At 43.1% G+C, this 20312-nt stretch overlaps 1 protein-coding gene across 4 annotated transcripts in view; it reads right to left on the bottom strand.

Moving 5' to 3' along the window:
• Nucleotides 1-20312, bottom strand: part of AK7 (adenylate kinase 7) — a 98637-nt gene that overhangs the window by 50774 nt on the left and 27551 nt on the right. For all 4 annotated transcript variants that reach the window (XM_054447400.2, XM_054447399.2, XM_054447401.2 and 1 more), the window contains 2 exons: nucleotides 17401-17511; nucleotides 710-790 (listed from right to left, as the gene is read on the bottom strand). In XM_054447400.2, coding sequence (XP_054303375.1) covers nucleotides 710-790; nucleotides 17401-17511 — 192 coding nt within the window. The remainder of the gene's footprint in view (nucleotides 1-709; nucleotides 791-17400; nucleotides 17512-20312) is intronic.

Raw genomic sequence — 20312 nt, 5'->3', positions numbered from 1 at the left:
TCTCTCATTACCGCTTTGACCTCATTACCACTGTTCTCCCATACTTCAGCTAGATTGATCTAGATTGGTCTTCAAATGTAGCCAGCACATTTCTGCCTCACTTCTTTGCAGTTACAATTCCCACTGCCTGGGATGTCTTTCTCCAGAAAGCCGATTAGCCAGCTCCTTCATTGCCTTTCCCTTCCTACTCAAATGTCACATCATTGGAAAGACCTTCCTCAACCTTCCTATATAAGATATAACACCCCCAACCCCCGCAACCTTACTCCCCAGCACTCTCTGCCTTTCTCTGCTTTGTTGTTTTCCATACCCTGTTTCAACATCTGAAATACTCAATATTTACTGGCTTGCTTATTATCTATCTCTTTCTCCACCCCACCAGAATGTAAGCTTCGCAAGAGGAGGAACTTTATTATTTTACTGTATCCCAAGTACCTACAACAGTTTCTAGCACCTGATGGGCACTAGATCAATATTTGTTTCATGAATGAAAGGAGATACATCTTTCTCGTTATTATTTTGAGAGTGGTGAATACAAGTTAATAATGGGAAAGAAACGTAGGTCTTTGTGGTCACATCCATACTTTCCTTCATTTTCTGCTATTCTACTGCACTAACCACATCCAAAGCAATCAAAAACACCTTCAAATTGTGTATCTGTATCGTAAGACACTTTTAAACATTCCACGTCATCATTGAAAAGCCATACCTTAAAAAATGTGTGTAATATGCCTCCTTCCGCTCCATACTGGAGTCCAGCAGCAACTACGTAAGTTGCAAATTTTCTGGCCTATTACATAAAACACAGAAAAAAAAAAGCTGGATGTAATATTACTAATCATATTGAACCAGATTATTTTAGTAGTTAAAACGAGCACTTTCAGAACTTCTGTCAACTCTTGCAGGTTACTGAGGTATTGTTTGGGATACAAATCCTATCTCTTAAAGGGAGAAACAACACCCCTGCACTATTCAGGAATACCTCTGACTACTATTAAAATTTAACAAGGACTCCTAATTAAATTAAAGCCAGGGTTTTTGTGAAAACTTAGTACCTGTAAGCTCTATGCTGGGCACTGAGGAGGAAAAGAAGAAAGAAAAACAGGTCTTTCCATGAGGATCTTTAATGATCTAGTACATGAAACCAAGAAGCTGGTAATGGGCCTTAACACAAGGATGGAAATTCACATGGATTATCCACTTCACCCTGGACGAGCAGTTTAGGCACTGTAAGAACTGGCCTCAATATTTCTTTATTTTTGACTTTTAATATTTGTGGGTACATAGTAATTATATAGATTTATGGGGGTGCATGAGATGTTTTGATACAGGCATGCAATGTGAAATAAGCACATCATGGAGAACGGGGTATCCATCCCTTCAAGCATTTATCCATTGAATTACAAACACTCCAATTATACTCTTTAAGTTATTTAAAAACCTACAGTTCAGTTATTACTGACTATAGTCATCCTGCTGTGCTATCAAATAGTAGGTCTTATTCATTCTTTCCAACATTTTTTGTACTCATTCACTATCCCTCCCTCCCGGCACCCCCTACTACCCTTCTCAGCCTCTACTCTCTGCCTCAATATTTAAACAGATAAGCTCAAAATACCATCTTTATTATTGATATGAGTTCTACTGGAGGCCATGCCTTAGATGAGCCATGATGATGAGCTTCCTAACCCTGAATCCAGAATAAGATGAACTTTTCCAACCAATCCCAGGCAACACTGGACAACGAGGGACTTCTCCACATGGCAGCCTGCTGCTGTAAGTCTCAGGGCATGAGGAAGGTGAAATGCACAGTAGCCACCATCTGCGGAGTCCCAGAGAGAAGGGAAGGAGGAGGGGCCAAGCTCACATGGCCAGGCCCTCCCCAAACCCACCAATCAGAAAACTCGCTTGAGCTTCTTCAGGCGAACAGGGATGGTACAAGAAGACAGGAGTTTTTTGTTTGTTTGTTTGTTTGTTTTGAGACAGAGTTTCACTTGTTGCCCAGGCTGGAGTGCAGTGGCATAATCTAGGCTCACTGCAAGCTTGGCCTCCTGGGTTCAAGTGATTCTCCTGCCTCAGCCTCCCAAGTAACTGGGATTACAGGTGAGAACCACCATGCCCAGGTAATTTTTGTACTTTTAATAGAGACAGAGTTTCCCCATGTTGGCCAGGCTGGTCTTGAACTCCTGACCTCAAGTGATCCGCCTGCCTCGGCCTCCTAAAGTGCTGGGATTACAGGCGTAAGCCACTGCGCCCAGCCTACAGGAGTTTTTAGGAAGAATGTTACTCAGGCTCTTGTGGGAAGGTAGTGATCTCACCTCACAAATATTAGGCCTGAAAAGGAGGACATAACCGCAAATACAACAGAGATTTTAAAAATTATAAGAGAGACTTACAGACAACTTTCTGCCAACTGATTTGAAAATTAGCCTAAAGGGCTCATTTCTTGCCCCCAAATGCCTGCTAACTGCCTTCCCACAGTCCAAGACAGTTTTACAACCAAAGTCTACCAAACAGTCAAAAGATAAGCCCAGAGGCAGGGCAAGATGGCGGGATGGAAATCTCCCCTGCAAGGACAACAATAACTATCTACACAGAAAAAACAGCTTCATAACAACCAAAAATCAGGTGAGCCCTCACAGTACCTATTTTAACTTCATATCGCTGAAAGAGGCACTGAAGAACCAGAAAAAACAGTTTGGAATCGCCAAAGCCACCCAGCCCCCCAGCAGGAGAGCATCTCTGGGCGCTGCAGGAGGGAGAACACAGCATTTGAGAGGCATTGAACTCAGCACTGTCCTGTTAGAGCAGAAAGAAAAACCAGACCAAACTCAGCTGATGACAGCCCAGCCCACGGAAGGAGCATTTAAACCAGCCCAAGTCAGAGGGGGCTCTCAGCTATCAGCGGTCAGAATTTCAGTGCCTCCAAACCTCACCACCAAGGGCTACAGCACTCTGTCTCCAAGCAAACTTGAAAGACAATCCAGGCCATAAGGACTGCAACTCTAGGTGAGTTCCAGTGCTGAACGAGGCCCAGAGACAGTGGACTGGGGAGGGCATGCAACATACTGAGACACCAGCTCGGGCAGCCAAGGAAGAACTGGCACCACCTCTCCTCTAACTCCAAGCTGCACAGCTCGCGGCTCCAAAGAGACCCCTTCCTTCTGCTTGAGGAGCAGAAAGAGAAGAGTAGGGGGGGACTTTGTCTTGCATCTAGAACACCAGCTCAGTCACAGCAGGAAAGGGCACCAGTGAGTAGGGAGACCGTAATTCTAGGCCCTAGCTCCCAGATGACATTTCTAGACACACCCTGGGCCAGAAAGGGAACCTGCTGCCTTGAAGGAAAGGACCTAGTCTCGGCAGCATTCATAACCTGCTAACTTGAGAGCCCTTGGGCCCTGAATAACCAGCAGTGATACCCAGGTACTATGTCGAGGGCCTTGGATGAGCCTTGCTGGCTTCAGGTGAGATTCAGCACATTCCCAGCTGTGGTGACTATGGGGCAAAACTCCTTCTGCTTGAGAAAAGCAGAGGGAACAGTAAAGGGGACTTTGTCTTGCACCTTAGGTGCCAGCACGGCCAAAGTTAGGTAGAGCACCAAGAAGGCTCTTGGGGTCCCTGCCATGACTTGACTCTTGAATGGCACTTCTGGACCTGCCCTGGGCCAGAGGGGAGCCTACTTTCCTGAAGGGTGAATCCCAGGCCAGGCAGCAGTCAAGACCAGCTGACTTAAGAGACCTTGGACCCGAAGGGAACATCAGCGCTAGTCTGTCAGTACTCCTTGTGGCCTGGGGTGGCTACTGGGTGAGGCTCCTCTGTCCTTGGAAAGAAGAGGGAAGACTGGGAAGGACTATGTCTTGTGGTTTGCGTGCTAGCTCAGCCGCAATACAATAGAACACCAGGTAGACTTCTAAGGTTTATCACTCTAGTCCCTGACTCCCAGACGGCACTTCTGGACCCACCTGGGGCCTGGGGGACCTTGCCACCCTGAAGGGAAGGACACAGGCCTGGCTGGTTATGCCGCCTGCTGATTGTGGAGCCCCAGAGCCCTGAGTGAACACAGGCAGTAACCAGGGAGTGGTTACAGCAGGCCTTGGGCAAGACCCAGTGCTGTGCTGGCTTCAGGTCTGACCCAGCACAGTCATAATGGTGGTGGCTACAGGGGTGCTTGTGTCACTCCACCCCCAGCTTTAGGTGGCTTAGAACAGAGAGCGAGAGAGAGACAGACAGACAGAGAGACCCTGTATATTTGGAGAGATGTAAGGGAAGAGAACAAGTGTCTGCCTGGTAATCCAGAGAATTCTTCCAGATTTAGTCTAAGACTATCAAGGTGATACCTCTATGAGTCTGCAGGAACTGCAGCATTACTGGGCTTGGGTGCCCCCTAAAGCAGATACAACATAGATCATAACACCCAAGTCCTTTCGAATATCTGGAATGCCTTCCCAAGAGGGACAGGTACAAACAAGCCCAGACAGTGAAGACAACAATAAATACCTAACTCTACAATGCCCAGACACCGAAGAACATCACTAGCATTAATACCACCCAGGAAAGCATGACCTCACCAAATGAACTAAATAAAGCACCAGGGATCAATCCTGGCAAAACAGAGCTATGTGATCTTTCAGACAGAGAATTCAAAATAGCTGTATTGAGGAAACTCAAAGAAAATCAAGAAAACACAGAGAAGGAATTCAGAATTCCATCAGATGAATTTAACAAAGAGACTGAAATAATTTTAAAAAATCAAGCAGAAATTCTGGAGCTGAAAAATGCAATTGCCATACTGAAGAATGAATCAGAGTCCTTTAATAACAAAATTGATCAAAGAAGAAGGAGTGAGCTTGAAAACCCCCTATTAAAAAATATAGTCAGAGGAAAAAACCAGAGCACCTCTTCTTCTCCAAAGGATCGCAGCTCCTCTCCAGCAACAGAACAAAGCTGGACAGAGAATGACTTTGACGAGTTGACAGAAGTAGGCTTCAGAACGTCGGTAATAACAAACTTCTCTGAGCTAAAGGAGGATGTTCGAACACATCGCAAGGAAGCTAAAAACCTTGAAAAAAGATTAGATGAATGACTAACTAGAATACACAGTGTAGAGAAGACCTTAGATGACCTGAAGGAGCTGAAAACCATGGCATGAGAACTACATGACGTATGCACAAGCTTCAGTAGCTGATTTGATCAAGTGGAAGAAAGGGTATCAGTGATTGAAGGTCAGATTAATGAAATGAAGTGAGAAGAGAAGTTCAGAGAAAAAAGAGTAAAAAGAAACGAACAAAGCCTCCAAGAAATATTGGACTGTGTGAAAAGACCAAATCTACGTTTGACTGGTGTACCTGAAAGTGATGGGGAGAATGGAACCAAACTGGAAAACACTCTTCAGGATATTATCCAGGAGAACTTCCCCAATCTAGCAAGGCAGGCCAACATTCAAATTCAGGAAATACAGAGAACACCACAAAGATACTCCTTGAGAAGAGCAATCCCAAGACACATAATTGTCAAATTCACCAAGGTTGAAATGAAGGAAAAAATGTTAAGGGCAGCCAGAGAGAAAGGTCGAATTACCCACAAAGGGAAGCCCATCAGACTAAGAGCAGACCTCTCGGCAGAAACTCTACAAGCCAGAAGAGAGTGGGGGCCAATATTGAACATCATTCTGTTGCCCAGGCTGGAGTGTAGTGGTGCAATCTCAGCTCACTGCAAGTTCCGCCTCCCAGGTCCACGCCATTCTCCTGCCTCAGCCTCCCGAGTAGCTGGGACTACAGGTGCCCACCACCACGCCCGGCTATTTTTTTTTTTTTTTGTATTTTTAGTAGAGATGGGGTTTCACCGTGTTAGCCAGGATGGTCTCAATTTCCTGACCTCGTGATCCACCTGCCTTGGCCTCCCAAAGTGCTGGGATTACAGGCATGAGCCACTGCACCCAGCCTCAACATTCTTAAAGAAAAGAATTTTCAACCCAGAATTTCATATCCAGCCAAACTAAGCTTCATAAGTGAAGGAGAAATAAAATACTTTATAGACAAGCAAATGCTGAGAGACTTTGTCACCACCAGGCCTGCCTTACAAGAGGTCCTGAAGGAAGCACTAAACATGGAAAGGAACAACCGCTACCAGCCACTGCAAAAACATGCCAAATTGTAAAGACCATTGATGCTAGGAAGAAACTGCATGAACTAATGGGCAAAATGACCAGCTAACATCATAATGACAGGATCAAATTCACACATAACAATATTAACCTTAAATGTAAACGGTCTAAATGCCCCAATTAAAAGACACAGACTGGCAAATTGGATAAAGAGTCAAGACCCATCAGTGTGCTGTATTCAGGAAACCCATCTCATGTGCAGAGACACACATAGACTCAAAATAAAGGGATGGAGGAAGATCTACCAAGTAAATGGAAAGCCAAAAAAAAAAAAAAAAAAGCAGTGGTTGCAATCCTGGGGAGAGAGGGGATGCCCTCTCTCATCACTCCTATTCAACGTAGTGTAGGAAGTTCTGGCCAGGGCAATCAGGCAAGAGAAAGAAATAAAAGGTATTCAATTAGGAAAAGAGGAAGTCAAATTGTCCTGATAAAACAGACTTTAAACCAACAAAGATCAAAAGAGACAAAGAAGGCCATTACATAATTGTAAAGGGATCAATTCAACAAGAAGAGCTAACTATCCTAAATATATATGCACCCAATACAGGAGCACCCAGATTCATAAAGCAAGTCCTTAGAGACTACAAAGAGACTTAGACTCCCACACAATAATAATGGGAGACTTTAACACCCCACTATCAATATTAGATGGATCAATGAGACAGAAGGTTAACAAGGATATCCAGGATTTGAACTCAGCTCTGCACCAAGCAGACATACTAGACATCTACAGAATTCTCCACACCAAATCAACAGAATATACATTCTTCTTAGCACCACATTGCACTTATTCCAAAATTGACCACATAGTTGGAAGTAAAGTACTCCTCAGCAAATGGTAAAGAACAAAAATCACAACAAACTGTCTCTCAGACCATGGTGCAATCAAATGAGAACACAGGATTAAAAAACTCACTCAAAACTGCACAACATGGCAACTGAACAACCTGCTCCTGAATGACTACTGGGTAAATAACGAAATGAAGGCATAAATAAAGATGTTCTTTGAAACCAATGAGAACAAAGACACAACGTACCAGAATCTCTGGGACACATTTAAAGCAGTGTGTAGAGGGAAATTTATAGCACTAAATGCCCACAAGAGAAAGCAGAAAAGATCTAAAATCGACACCCTAACATCACAATTAAAAGAACTAGAGAAGCAAGAGCAAACAAATTCAAAAGCTAGCAGGAGACAAGAAACAACTAAGATTAGAGCAGAACTGAAGGAGATAGAGACACAAAAAAACCCTTCAAAAAATCAATGAATCTAGGAGCTGGTTTTTTGAAAAGATCAACAAAACAGATAGACCGCTAGCAAGACTAATAAAGAAGAAAAGAGAGAAGAATCAAGCAGATGCAATAAAAAATGACAAAGGGGATATTGCCACCGATCCCACAAAAATACAAACTACTATCAGAGAATAAACACCTCTACACAAGTAAACTAGAAAATCTAGAAGAAACAGATAAATTCCTGGACACATACACCCTCCCAAGACTAAACCAGGGAGACGTTGAATCCCTGAACAGACCAATAACAGGCTCTGAAATTGAGGCAATAATTAATAGCCTACCAACCAAAAAAAGTCCAGGACCAGACGGATTCACAGCTGAATTCTACCAGAGGTACAACTAGGAGCTGGTACCATTCCTTCTGAAACGAATCCAATCAATAAAAAAGGAGGAAATCCTCCCTAACTCATTTTATGAGGCCAGCATCATCCTGATAACAAAGCCTGGCAGAGACACAATAAAAAAAAAAGAGAATTTTTGACCAATATCCCTGATGAACATCGATGTGAAAATAAAATACCGGCAAACCAAATCCAGCAGCACATCAAAAAGCTTATCCACCATCATCAAGTGGGCTTCATCCCTGGGATGCAAGGCTGGTTCAACATACACAAATCAATAAACGTAATCCATCATATAAACAGAACCAAAGACAAAAACCACATGATTATCTCAAGAGATGCAGAAAAGGCCTTTGACAAAATTCAACAACCCTTCATGCTAAAAACTCTCAATAAACTAGGTATTGATGGAACATATCTCAAAATAATAAGAGCTATTTATGACAAACCCACAGCCAATATCATACTGAATGGGCAAAAACTGGAAGCATTCCCTTTGAAAACTGGCATAAGACAGGGATGCCCTCTCTCACCACTCCTATTCAACATAGTGTTGGAAGTTCTGACCAGGGCAATCAGGCAAGAGAAAGAAAGAAAGGGTATTCAATTAGGAAAAGAGGAAGTCAAATTGTCCCTGTTTGCAGATGACATGATTGTATATTTAGAAAACCCCATTGTCTCAGCCCAAAATCTCCTTAAGCTGATAAGCAACTTTAGCAAAGTCTCAGGATACAAAATCAATGTGCAAAAATCACAAGCATTCCTATACACCAATAACAGACAAACAGAGAGCCAAATCATGAGTGAATTCCCATTCAGAATTGCTTCAAAGAGAATACAATACCTAGGAATCCAGCTTACAAGGGATGTGAAGGACCTCTTCAAGGAGAACTACAAACCACTGCTCAACAAAATAAAAGAGGACACAAACAAATGGAAGAACATTCCATGCTCATGGATAGGAAGAATCAATATCGTGAAAATGGCCATACTGCCCAAGGTAATTTATAGATTCAGTGCCATCCGCATCAAGCTACCAATGACTTTCCTCACAGAAATGGAAAAAAATACTTTAAAGTTCATATGGAACCAAAAAAGAGCTTGCATTGCCAAGACAATCCTAAGCAAAAAGAACAAAGCTGGAGGCATCATGCTACCCGACTTCAAACTATACTACAAGGCTACAGTAACCAAAACAGCATGGTACTGGTACCAAAACAGATACATAGACCAATGGAACAGAACAGAGGCCTCAGAAATAACACCACACATCTACAACCATCTGATCTTTGACAAACCTGACAAAAACAAGAAATGGGGAAAGGATTCTCTATTTAATAAATGATGCTGGGAAAACTGGCTAGCCATATGTAGAAAGCCGAAACTGGATCCCTTCCTTACACCTTATACAAAAATTAATTCAAGATGAATTAAAGACTTAAATGTTAGACCTAAAACCACAAAAACCCCAGAAGAAAACCTAGGCAATACCATTCAGGACATAGGCATGGGCAAGGATTTCATGACTAAAACACCAAAAGCAATGGCAACAAAAGCCAAAATAGACAAATGGGATCTAATTAAAGAGCTTCTGCACAGCAAAATAAACTGCCATTAGAGTGAACAGGCAACCTATGGAATGGGAGAAAATTTTTGCAATCTACCCATCTGACAAAGGGCTAATATCCAGAATCTACAAAGAACTTAAACAAATTTACAAGAAAAAATCAAACAACCCCATCAAAAAGTGGGCAAAGGATATGAACAGACACTTTACAAAAGAAGACATTTATGCAGCCAACAGACACATGAAAAAATGCTCATCATCACTGGTCATCAGAGAAATGCAAATCAAAACCACAATGAGATACCATCTCACACCAGTTAGAATGGCAATCATTAAAAAGTCAGGAAACAACAGGTGCTGGAGAGGATGTGGAGAAAGAAGAATGCTTTTACACTGTTGGTGGGACTGTAAACTAGTTCAACCATTGTGGAAGACAGTGTGGCGATTCCTCAAGGATCTAGAACTAGAAATAGCATTTGACCCAGCCATTCCATTACTGGATATATACCCAAAGGATTATAAATCATGCTGCTATAAAGACACATGCACACATATGTTTATTGTGGCACTATTCACAATAGCAAAGACTTGGAACCAACTCAAATGTCTATCAATGATAGACTGGATTAAGAAAATGTGGCACATATACACCATGGAATACTATGCAGCCATAAAAAAGGATGAGTTCATGTCCTTTGTAGGGACATGGATGAAGCTGGAAACCATCATTCTGAGCAAACTATTGCAAGGACAGAAAACCAAACACTGCATGTTCTCACTCATAGGTGGGAATCGAACAATGAGAACACTTGGACCCAGGGAGGGGGGAACATCACACACTGGGGCCTGTCATGAGGTGGGGGGAGGGGGGAAGGAGAGCATTAGGAGAAATACCTAATGTAAATGATGAATTAATGGGTGCAGCAAACCAACATGGCACATGTATACATATGTAACAAACCTGCCCATTGTGCACATGTACCCTAGAACTTAAAATAATAAAAAAAGAGTAAACAGGTTTTCAAAGCTCTCTACATGCAAACTTATGCAATTATCCCTTTAATTTTTTATCTTCATATATATGTACATGATCTACTTGTTTCTGAATATAAATAAAACCATATGTTTTTGGCAGAAATATATATATAGTCAGAGGAGACAAAAAAAAGAAAAACAATGAAACATGCCTATAGGATCTAGAAAATAGCCTCAAAAGGGCACCTCTAAGAGTTATTGGTCTTAAAGAGGAAGTCGAGTAAGAGATAGGTATAGACAGTTTATTCAAAGGGATAATAGCAGAGAACTTCTCAAATCTAGAGAAAGATATCAACATCCAAGTACAAGAAGGTTACAGAACACTAAGCGGATTTGACTCAAACAACATGATATGGCTTGGGTCTGTGTTCCCGCCCAAATCTCGTGTCGAATTGTAATCCCCAATGTTGGAAGAAGGGCCTTGTGGGAAGTGATTGGCTCATGGGGCCATATTTACCCCTTGCTGTTCTTGTAATAGTGAGTGAGTTCTCATGAGTTCTGGTTGTTTATGAAAGTGTGTAGCAGCTGCCCCTTCACTCTCTCTTCCTCCTTCTCAGGCCATGTAATATGTGTCTGCTTCCCCTTTGTCTTCTGCCATGGTTGTAAGTTTCCTGAGGCCTCCCCGAACATGCTTCCTGTACAGCCTGTGGAACTGTGCTGTGAGTCAATTAAACCAATTTTTTTTGTTGTTTTTGAGACGGAGTTTCGCTCTTGTTGCCCAGGCTGGAGTGCAATGGCGCGATCTCAGCTCACTGCAACCTCTGCCTTCCAAGTTCAAGCGATTCTCCTGCCTCAGCCTCCCAAGTAGCTGGGATTACAGGCATGCACTACCACGCCCGGTTAATTTTGTATTTTCAGTAGAGACGGGGTTTCTCCATGTTGGCCAGTCTGGTCTTGAACTTCCAACCTCAGGTGATCTGCCTGCCTCTGCCTCCCAAAGTGCTGGGATTACAGGCGTGAGCCACCACGTCCAGCCTAAACCTCTTTTCTTTATAAATTACCCAGTCTCAGTTAGTTCTTTATAGCAGTGCAAAAATGGACTAATACACAAGACAACCTATAGGCATATAATAATGAAACTTGCAAAGGTAAAGGATTAAAAAAGGATCCAAAAAGCAGCAAGAGAAAAAAAACAAATAACATACAATGGAGCTCTAATACATCTAGCAGCAGACTTTTCAGTGGAAAACCTTACAGGCCAGGAAAGAGTGGCATGACATATTCAAAAGTGCTGAAGGGAAAAAACTTTCACCTAGAATAGTATATCTGGTGAAAATCTCCTTCAAGCATGGAGGAGAAATACTTTCCCAGACAAACAAAAGCTGACGGATTTCATCAATACCAGACCTGTCCTACAAGAAACACTAAAGGGAGTACTTCAGTCAGAAAGAAAAATACATTAATGAACAATAATCATCTGAAGGTATAAAACTCACTGGTAATAGGAAGTACACAGAAAAACAAAATATTAGAACACTTTAACGGTGGTGTGTAAACTATCTCATTCTAAGTAGGAAGACTATACAGTGAACCAATCAAAAATAATAACTACAACAGCTTTTTATGACACAGTACAATAAGATATAAATAGAAACATCAAAAAGTTTTAAAATTGGGGGATGGGAGTAAGGCATAGTGTTATTAGTTTTCTTTTTGCTGGTTTAGATAACAATCTAACAATAGGGTTAGATTGTTATCAGATTAAAATAATGGGTTATAAGATAGTATTTGCAAGCCTTATTGTAACCTCAAACTAAAAAACTTACAATGGTTGCACAAAAAATAAAAAGAAAGAAACTAAATCATATCACCAGAGAAAATCACCATCCCTACAGCAAGATAGGAAGGAAAGAAAGAAGGAAGATAAGACAATAAAACAACTAGAAAACAAATAACAAAAGGCAGGAGTAAGTCCTTACCAATAATAACATTGAATGTAAGTGGACTAAATTCTCTAATCAAAAGACATAGACTGGCTGAATTGATGAAAAAAACAAGATGCATTGATCTGTTGCCTACAAGAAACACACTTTACCTGTAAAGACACACATAGACTGAAAATAAAGGGATGGAAAAAGATATTCCATGCCAATGGAAACCAAAAAGGAGCAGGAGTTGCTATACTTATATCAGACAAAATAGTTTTCAAGACAAACTATGGCCAGGCACGGTGGCTCACACCTGTAACCCCAGCACTTTGGGAGGCCGAGGCAGCTGAATCACCTGAGGTCAGGAGTTCAAGGCCAGCCTGGCCAGCATGGTTAAACCCTGTCTCTACTAAAAAATACAAAATTTAGCCAGGCGTGGTGGCACATGCCTGTAATTCCAGCTACTCAGGAGGCTGAGGCAGGAGAGTCGTTTGAACTTGGGAGGCAGAGGTTGCAGTGACCTGAGATCATGCCACTGCACTACAGCCTAGGCAACAGAGCAAGACTCTGTCTCAGAAAAAAAAAAAAAAAAAAAAAAAATCAGTGCGACAAAGCAATTTTGGTATCAGGCAATTCAGGACTATTTTGGCAACTTGTATAATTATTAGGGTCTCCTCTTTGCCTCAAAATACTGAACAGAAGTCTACCTTTTGTGTATGCAATCTTGTATATGAATGTGCTGGCTGAGGATGTGATAACAGTAGATAAACCACTTGACAACCAGCCTCTGGAGTGCATAGACTGTGTCTGCTTTATCGATGGCTGTGAGGACAGCTCCTCATCACAGTGCCTGGTCCATAATCAGATCTAACTGGACATTAGTTAAACGAATGTGTTAAATGATTATTTTCAAGGGTCTATCTACCAGATAAAAACATTAGCATCACTGATCAAAAAAGATCATTGAGATGACCAAATTGGCGAAATCAATCTTATTAATGGTGTAGAAAAGAGTGAGTAAGAAAGTTGGGGATAAAAAGAATAGATTTTTACAACGAAATTTTGATTTTATTATTTAAATGACAAGTGTAAGGTTTCATAATAAAAAAGATATTAAGATGATCATATTTCTCATTTTAGACTGTTATTCACTTAAACCAGCTTTATATGTGTGAGCATACATTTTCTACCTGTAAATTAAACATAAATGATCAAGAAATCACGGGTTCCAATAAAATAACATAGTTATGGAATTTAGAACTGGAATAAATTTAAACCATCTAATCTAGCCCCTTTACTTATTTTAAGCCCAGAAGTTTAATAACATGGCTAAGGTCATAAGTTAATGAACAGAAAAAGGGCTAGAATTCCTAATTTCCTGTTGTTTCTTCCAATGTTTGATGCTCACAGTGTTTGTATTGGTAAAGTGTTTTTTATAGGACCGAAGTTCCCATGGTAATATCCTCTGAGACCACTAGGTGTCATCTTAGAACTATTATTAGAGTTCACTTAGCGCTGGCCTTCCACTAATGGGAACAATGTAATGACACTTTCAGAGGGTTTGGGGTTTTCTCCAAGTTATATGAGGATGATAATAGTACCTACCTCACAGAATTTTGGGAATTGTTTATGAGACTCTTGAAGATGACATGAGATACCATGAGTAAAACACTGAGAACTCATGAGATACCATGAGTAAAACACAGATGACATGAGATACCATGAGTAAAATACTGAGAACACAGTAAGTAAGCCCTCCGTAATTTTTCAGCCGGCGGAGACCCCCGTGTCGCCGCTGCCGCCTGCGCCTGGCCTCCCGCGGCACTCCCGGCTGCGCGCTCCGCTCGGCCCCGCCACGCTGGTGAACCTCAGACAGCGGTCCGGGCCCTGGAGCCTTCAGGAAGTGGACGAGCAGCCGCAGCACCCGCTGCGTGTCACCTGCACGGGGCGGCGGTGGACCAGCGGGGCACAGTGCGTGATCCCACCCAGGTGAGGAACAGACCCACCAGCATTTCGTGGGATGGTCTTGATTTAGGGAAACTCTACACCTGGGTCTTGACAGACCCGGATGCTCCCAGCGGGAAGGATCCCCAATACAGGGAATGGCATCATTTCCTGGTGGTCCACATGAAGGGCAGTGACATCAGCAGTGGCACAGTCCTCTCCGGATTATGTGGGCTCGGGGCCTCCCAAGGGCACAGGCCGCTGAAGTGTGACGAGCCCATCCTCAGCAACCGCTCTGGAGACCACCGTGGCAAATTCAAGGTGGCGTCCCTCCGTAAAAAGTACGCGCTCGGGGTCCCGGCGGCCGGCACGTGTTACCAGGCCGAGTGGGACGACTATGTGCCCAAATTGTAGGAGCAGCTGTCTGGGAAGTAGGGGGCAGCTCGGCGACCTGAACCGTCCTGGAGGCCCCGAGCTGTGTTCTCCAGTTCAGTGCTGCATGTACTATAGCTTTCTCCTCTTCCCGCTCCCCTTTGGACAGACAAGACCTGAGCACTGAGATGGTGGCTTAGGGTGACTTTTCCTGCTGCCTGGCCTTTATCATTCCAGTCACTCACTCTGGTTTATGTTTTGATGAAATTTGAACTTCATTTTGGGGAATATTTTGGTATTGTGATGGGGTCTCATCAAATTGTTAATATGAAAATAGCAACACGGAATTTAAAGAAAAAATTTGGCAGAAATAGACCAGGTCTACAGTAACAGAGCAAAGCATCAAAGAATCTTTCAGAGAGGTTAAAAATAAATAAATAAGGATTGGTTGCCTCTGCCTTTGTGATCCTGAGACCAGAACTGTAGCAGTGTGTTTTTATGGCACCGTCACTAGACAACCAGAGGCTGGCAATGAGGCTCAGTCCCAACACGGGCCTCTCAGTTGCCTTAATAGGCGTCAGTATCTCACTCTGGTCCCTTTAAAGAGCAACCCTGGAAAAAGGAGTAGGGAGAGTGGCTTTGCTGTTGTTGGGGCATGGCCCTGTAGATGGGCAGCAGTGCTAGCTGACCACTTATCAGGAATCCCTACATCTGTGTCTGTCAAATTGATTGCTCTTCATGGGGGTAAGAAAAGCTGGTCTGGAGTTGCTGAATGTTGTGTTAATTCTGCTGTTTATAGTTGAATAAAAATAAAAACCGTGAATGAAAAATCATCATCATCATAATTTTGCAGCTGTCACTACTTATTCATTGTCAGGGCATTCTCATCTATTCTGATGAAAGGCAAGAGAAATAAAATAATTTTATAATGGACATGTCAAAATGATGAATTTTGCTGCTGTAGGGCGACCCCCTGAAACTATTGCTATGGAATAAAAGATGAAATGTTCCTGACTATTGTAAATACAAAATTGCATGCAGGATTGTGTAAAGACAATGCCAGGTTGGACTGCCAGAATGAGGCAACAGCGCGTGATGTGCTTCCCCCTGCAGAGAGCCTATGAATGGACGTGCAGTCAGGGAGGTTTCACATCACCAAGATTCCTATCCCAGAAAAGCAGATGTTCATAGCTCTGGGAATGGAATGCAACCCTTGTGGAGAGCCTATAAACAGATGCATGGGGGGCGCCTGTCCATATGGATAAGATAGGGCTATAAACGCCCTCATCTTGCCGCAGCTCTTCTAGGCCTCTTTAGGGTTAAGGCATACTCCCTTCTGAGAATTTCTGGTCTAACCGGTTGTCTAGCTTCATGTCCTGTTTCTATGGATTGTTTGTAACCAGCTTTGGCTGCAACTGTTACTGCTGATTAATATCTTGCTGATCATAGGTTATGGAAAGTCTGTGTTTCTGTTTTAAGGCTCTGTTAGAAATTACTGATGCACATACTATATTGTAAATTCTTATCCCTGTATACTGTACTTCTGCATATACAGATGTTATGTTAAAGAATTACTTCATCCCCATGTGACCATCTCACCTCATAATCAAATGACCCTAAATCCCTCAGTGACCTATCCCTGCCCTCACTAAACTTAATAATAAATGCTGGTATATCCAGTGCATTGTTGGGACTGCAGAACCAGAAGGTGGTGACCCCCCTGGACCCAGCTTTCACTATCTTGTGTGTGTCCATTATTTCTCAACCTGCCAATCTGCCTGGGAACAAAGAGATAGCCCCTTTGCATTGCGGGCTGCTGGCCAGATCCTGAAATAGCTGCCACAGAAGGGGCCGGGCACAGTGGCTCATGCCTGTAATCCCAACACTTTGGGAGGCCAAGGCGGGTGGATCATGAGTTCAGGAGATCGAGACCATCCTGGCCAACATGATGAAAACCTGTCTCTACTAAAAATACAAAAAATTAACTGAGCATGGTGGCATGCGCCTGTAGTCCCAGCTACTCGGGAGGCTGAGGCAGCAGAATGATTTGAACCCAGGAGGCAGAGGTTGCAGTGAGCCAAGATCACACCACTGCACTCCAGCCTGGGCAACAGAGCAAGACTCCGTCTCAAAAAAACAAAAACAGCTACGGGAGTGTCTTAATAACCAGTGAGTGACCAAGGATGTGTCAAGATAAATTCTATTGAATGATGGGGTTTCAGATTCCAAAGAAAAAAAGCAAACCTAGCAGGCTTTGGTGGCTGATGGCTCTGTCTGAATCTCAGCTCCATGCCAGGAAATGCGCTGAGGACAACAATGTGCATAGACAACAGCCTTGTTAGAAGGAGTAGATGAGTCAAGGCTGAGATGTGCTCAGGACAGTGCTCAGTAAATCCTAGTTATGTGACCTTGGGTAAATTATTTAACCTCTGGAAGCTCCCATCTCCTTATTCATAAGAGGAGGTTAATAGGCACTTTTCAGAGTTGTTTTAAGAAACAAATGAGAGATTCTGGGAACAGGGAAAATGTGGTTCCCCTGTTCCCCATTACAACTCTGAGTTATTTGCCTCTTTTGGGCCAAACAGCTTTTCAGACACACAGACCCCTTTGTGGGTGATGGCACAAGCTCGGCTGGGTGGTGATGCAGGGCTTTCAACCCAGTGTGCTGGACCAGAACCTGGGCCAGGACCCCTAAGGACAGTGTATCCTGGGTTGAGCCTAAAGCTCAGACATCTGTGGCGTAAGTCCTGGGAAACTAAACAGAGATGTTTAAAGACTTCAGATGATGTTCATGTTCCACTATGCCAGACTTACCTTTTTTCCAAATTTGAGAACCATTTTTTCAGCATTTATGTGGTCCAGAAAATTAGGATGAGACTTTCTTCTTCGATAATCTTCTTCAGTGAATGGAACCTCAGAATCCTCCTATTATAAGAAAGAAAGAAAAGGTAAAGACTTGGTGAATTAGAGATATGCATGACTTCTAAGGCTAAAGATATGTTCCTTTAAGCTCAAATAAAGCTTAAAACTACCGCTTGATTTATTTTTTTATTTTTGAGACAGGGTCTCACTGTGTTGCCCAGGCTGGTCTTGAACTCTTGGGCCCAAGCAATCCTCCTGCCTTGGCCTTCCAAAGTGCTGGGATTATAGGCATGAACCACCAAGTCTGGCTATACTGCTTATTTTATTTTATTTTATTTTTATTTTATTTGAGATGGAGTCTTTCTCTGTCGATGATGATAGTAGTATCCTCCTAGACTGGATGGAGTGCAGTGGCACAATCCTGGCTCACTGCAACCTCCACCTCCCAGGTTCAAGTGATTCTCCTGCCTCAGCCTCCCGAGTAGCTGAGATTACAGGTGCTTGCCACCGCACCTAGCTAATTTTTGTATTTTTAGTAGACAGGTTTTTGCCATGTTGGCCAGGCTGGTATGGAACTCCTGAGCTCAGGTGATCTCACCTCAGCCTCCCAAAGTGCTGGGATTACAGGCGTGAACCACCATACCCAACCATACCACTTATTTGAATAGTGATTTACTCTTCTCAAAAATGCTTTAGGAGGCCGGGCGTGGTGGCTCATGCCTGTAATCCCAGCACTTTGGGAGGCCAAGGTGGGCGGATTACCTGACGTGTGGAGTTGGAGACCAGCCTGGCTAACATGATGAAACCCCGTCTCTACTAAAAATATGAAAATTAGCCGGGCATGGTGGCAGGTGCGAGACCAGCCTGGCTAACATGATGAAACCCCGTCTTTATTAAAAATACAAAAATTAGCCAGGTGTGGTGGCAGGCACCTGTAATCCCAGCTACTCGGGAGGCTGAGGCAGGAGAATTGCTTGAACCCAGGAGGCAGATGTTGCAGTGAGCCGAAATCGCGCCATTGCACTCCAGCCTGGGGGACAAGAACAAGACTTTGTCTCAAAACAAACAAACAAACAAACAAAAAATGCTTTAGGAGATAAATTTTACCATTTAAATCTAATCTAAACGAAATTAAAAACTAAAAGTCTTTCGCAGAGATGGTAGCAGGTTGCCACTGAGATTCCATCAAGGTATTAATATTAAATATAATTTTTTTTTTGGTAGAGACAGGGCCTTGCTCTCTTGCCCAGGCTGGAGTGCAGTGGCCTGATCATAGCTTACTGCAGCCTTGAAATCCTGGATTCAAGTGATCCTCCTGCCTTAGCCTCCCAAGCAGCTGGGACTATATAGGCACACACCTCCGTGCCCAGCTCATTTATTTTATTTTTTTGTACAAACAGAGTCTCTGATTGTTACCCAGGCTGGTCTCCACCTCCTGGCTTTAAGCAATCCTCCCTCCTTGGCCTCGCAGAATGGTGGGATTACAGGCATGAGCCACCTTGCCCCAGCCTGTAGTTTTATTTTTTTTAACCTAAATTGATTTTTCTTTTTTTTCTTTGCCACATGGGCCCTCCCCAAAATAAATAACATGTTAAAAAGGACATTGCATGTGCAGGTCGCTGACTCTGGCTTTAAAAATTGGTTTCACTGGCTAAGATTAAGCATATCCTGGGAATGAGGAATTAAAAATATTTCTTGACAGTTCACTGACCTGTCCCCCATATTCAGTCTCTCCACACCCACAGCCTGTGCAGTCCCATAGAGGGATGCAACCAAAATAACTACGTTAAAACCTACTGGAATCAGAAGAGATAATTGAGAGCCATGCAACAGTGTGATTTGGCAAAAATCCTTCCAAAGTCAGAGATCCGTGTTGGAGCAGGGTTTCAGGGTTTTAAAAATACAGTGTTCAATATGGAACCTTTCAATCACGACACATTGGTCTAAGTTAAATAACCAATCCAAAGCTTTTGAGCCCAGAGCTTACAAGGAAACAAATGAAGAGGCAGGAGAAACACACAATGAAAACCCTACTGAGGCTAGGCGGGGTGGCTCACGCCTGTAATCCCGGCACTTTGGGAGGCTGAGGTGGGTGGATCACTTAAGGCCAGGAGTTCAAGACCAGCCTGGACAACATGATGAAACCCCGTCTCTACTAAAAATACATAAATTAGCTGGGTGTGGTGGCGGGTGCCTGTAATACCAGCTACTCGGGAGGCTGAGGCAGGAGAATCGCTTGAACCCGGAAGGCTGAGGTTGCAGCGAGCCGAGATTGCGCAACTGCACTCCAGCTTGGGCGACAGAGCAAAAATCCTTTCCAAAAAAAAAAAAAGCCCTACTGAGGTAAGAGTACAATTGCTCCTGAGAAAATGACTGGAGCCAAGCTGGGAATTGGTAGGGGATGCGGTAGGTGATAGCCAGATTATCAAGGTTTCTGAGCCATGCTGAGGAGTTTAGATTAATTCCAATAGCAACAAAAGGCTATGGAAGGGTTTTAAGCATTTTATTTATTTATTTATTTATTTTTTTAGACAAGGTCTCACTCTGTTGCCCAGGGTGGGGCGCAGTGGCACAATCACAGCTTACTGCAGCCTCAACCTTCTGGGAACAGCTGGGTCCACCTAGACTCCTGAGTCGTTGGGACTACAGGCGCTTGCCACCATGCCAGGCTAATCAAAAAAAATTTTCTTGTGTAGAGGCAGGGTCTCATTGTGATGCCCAGACTGGTCTCAAACTCCTGGTCTCAAGCAATCCTCCTGCCTTGGCCACCCAAAGTGCTGGAATTACAGGCTTGAGCTACTAAGCCCAGTTGGGTTTTATGCTTTTAAAGCAGGACTGCAACATGATCTGAATTTAATATTTAA

This window comes from Pongo pygmaeus, chromosome 15 (genome assembly GCF_028885625.2).
Source record: "Pongo pygmaeus isolate AG05252 chromosome 15, NHGRI_mPonPyg2-v2.0_pri, whole genome shotgun sequence".
Lineage (NCBI taxonomy): Eukaryota > Metazoa > Chordata > Mammalia > Primates > Hominidae > Pongo > Pongo pygmaeus.
The sequence above is the reverse complement of the archived record's forward strand: the minus strand, read 5'-3'. Positions and strand labels throughout refer to the sequence as shown.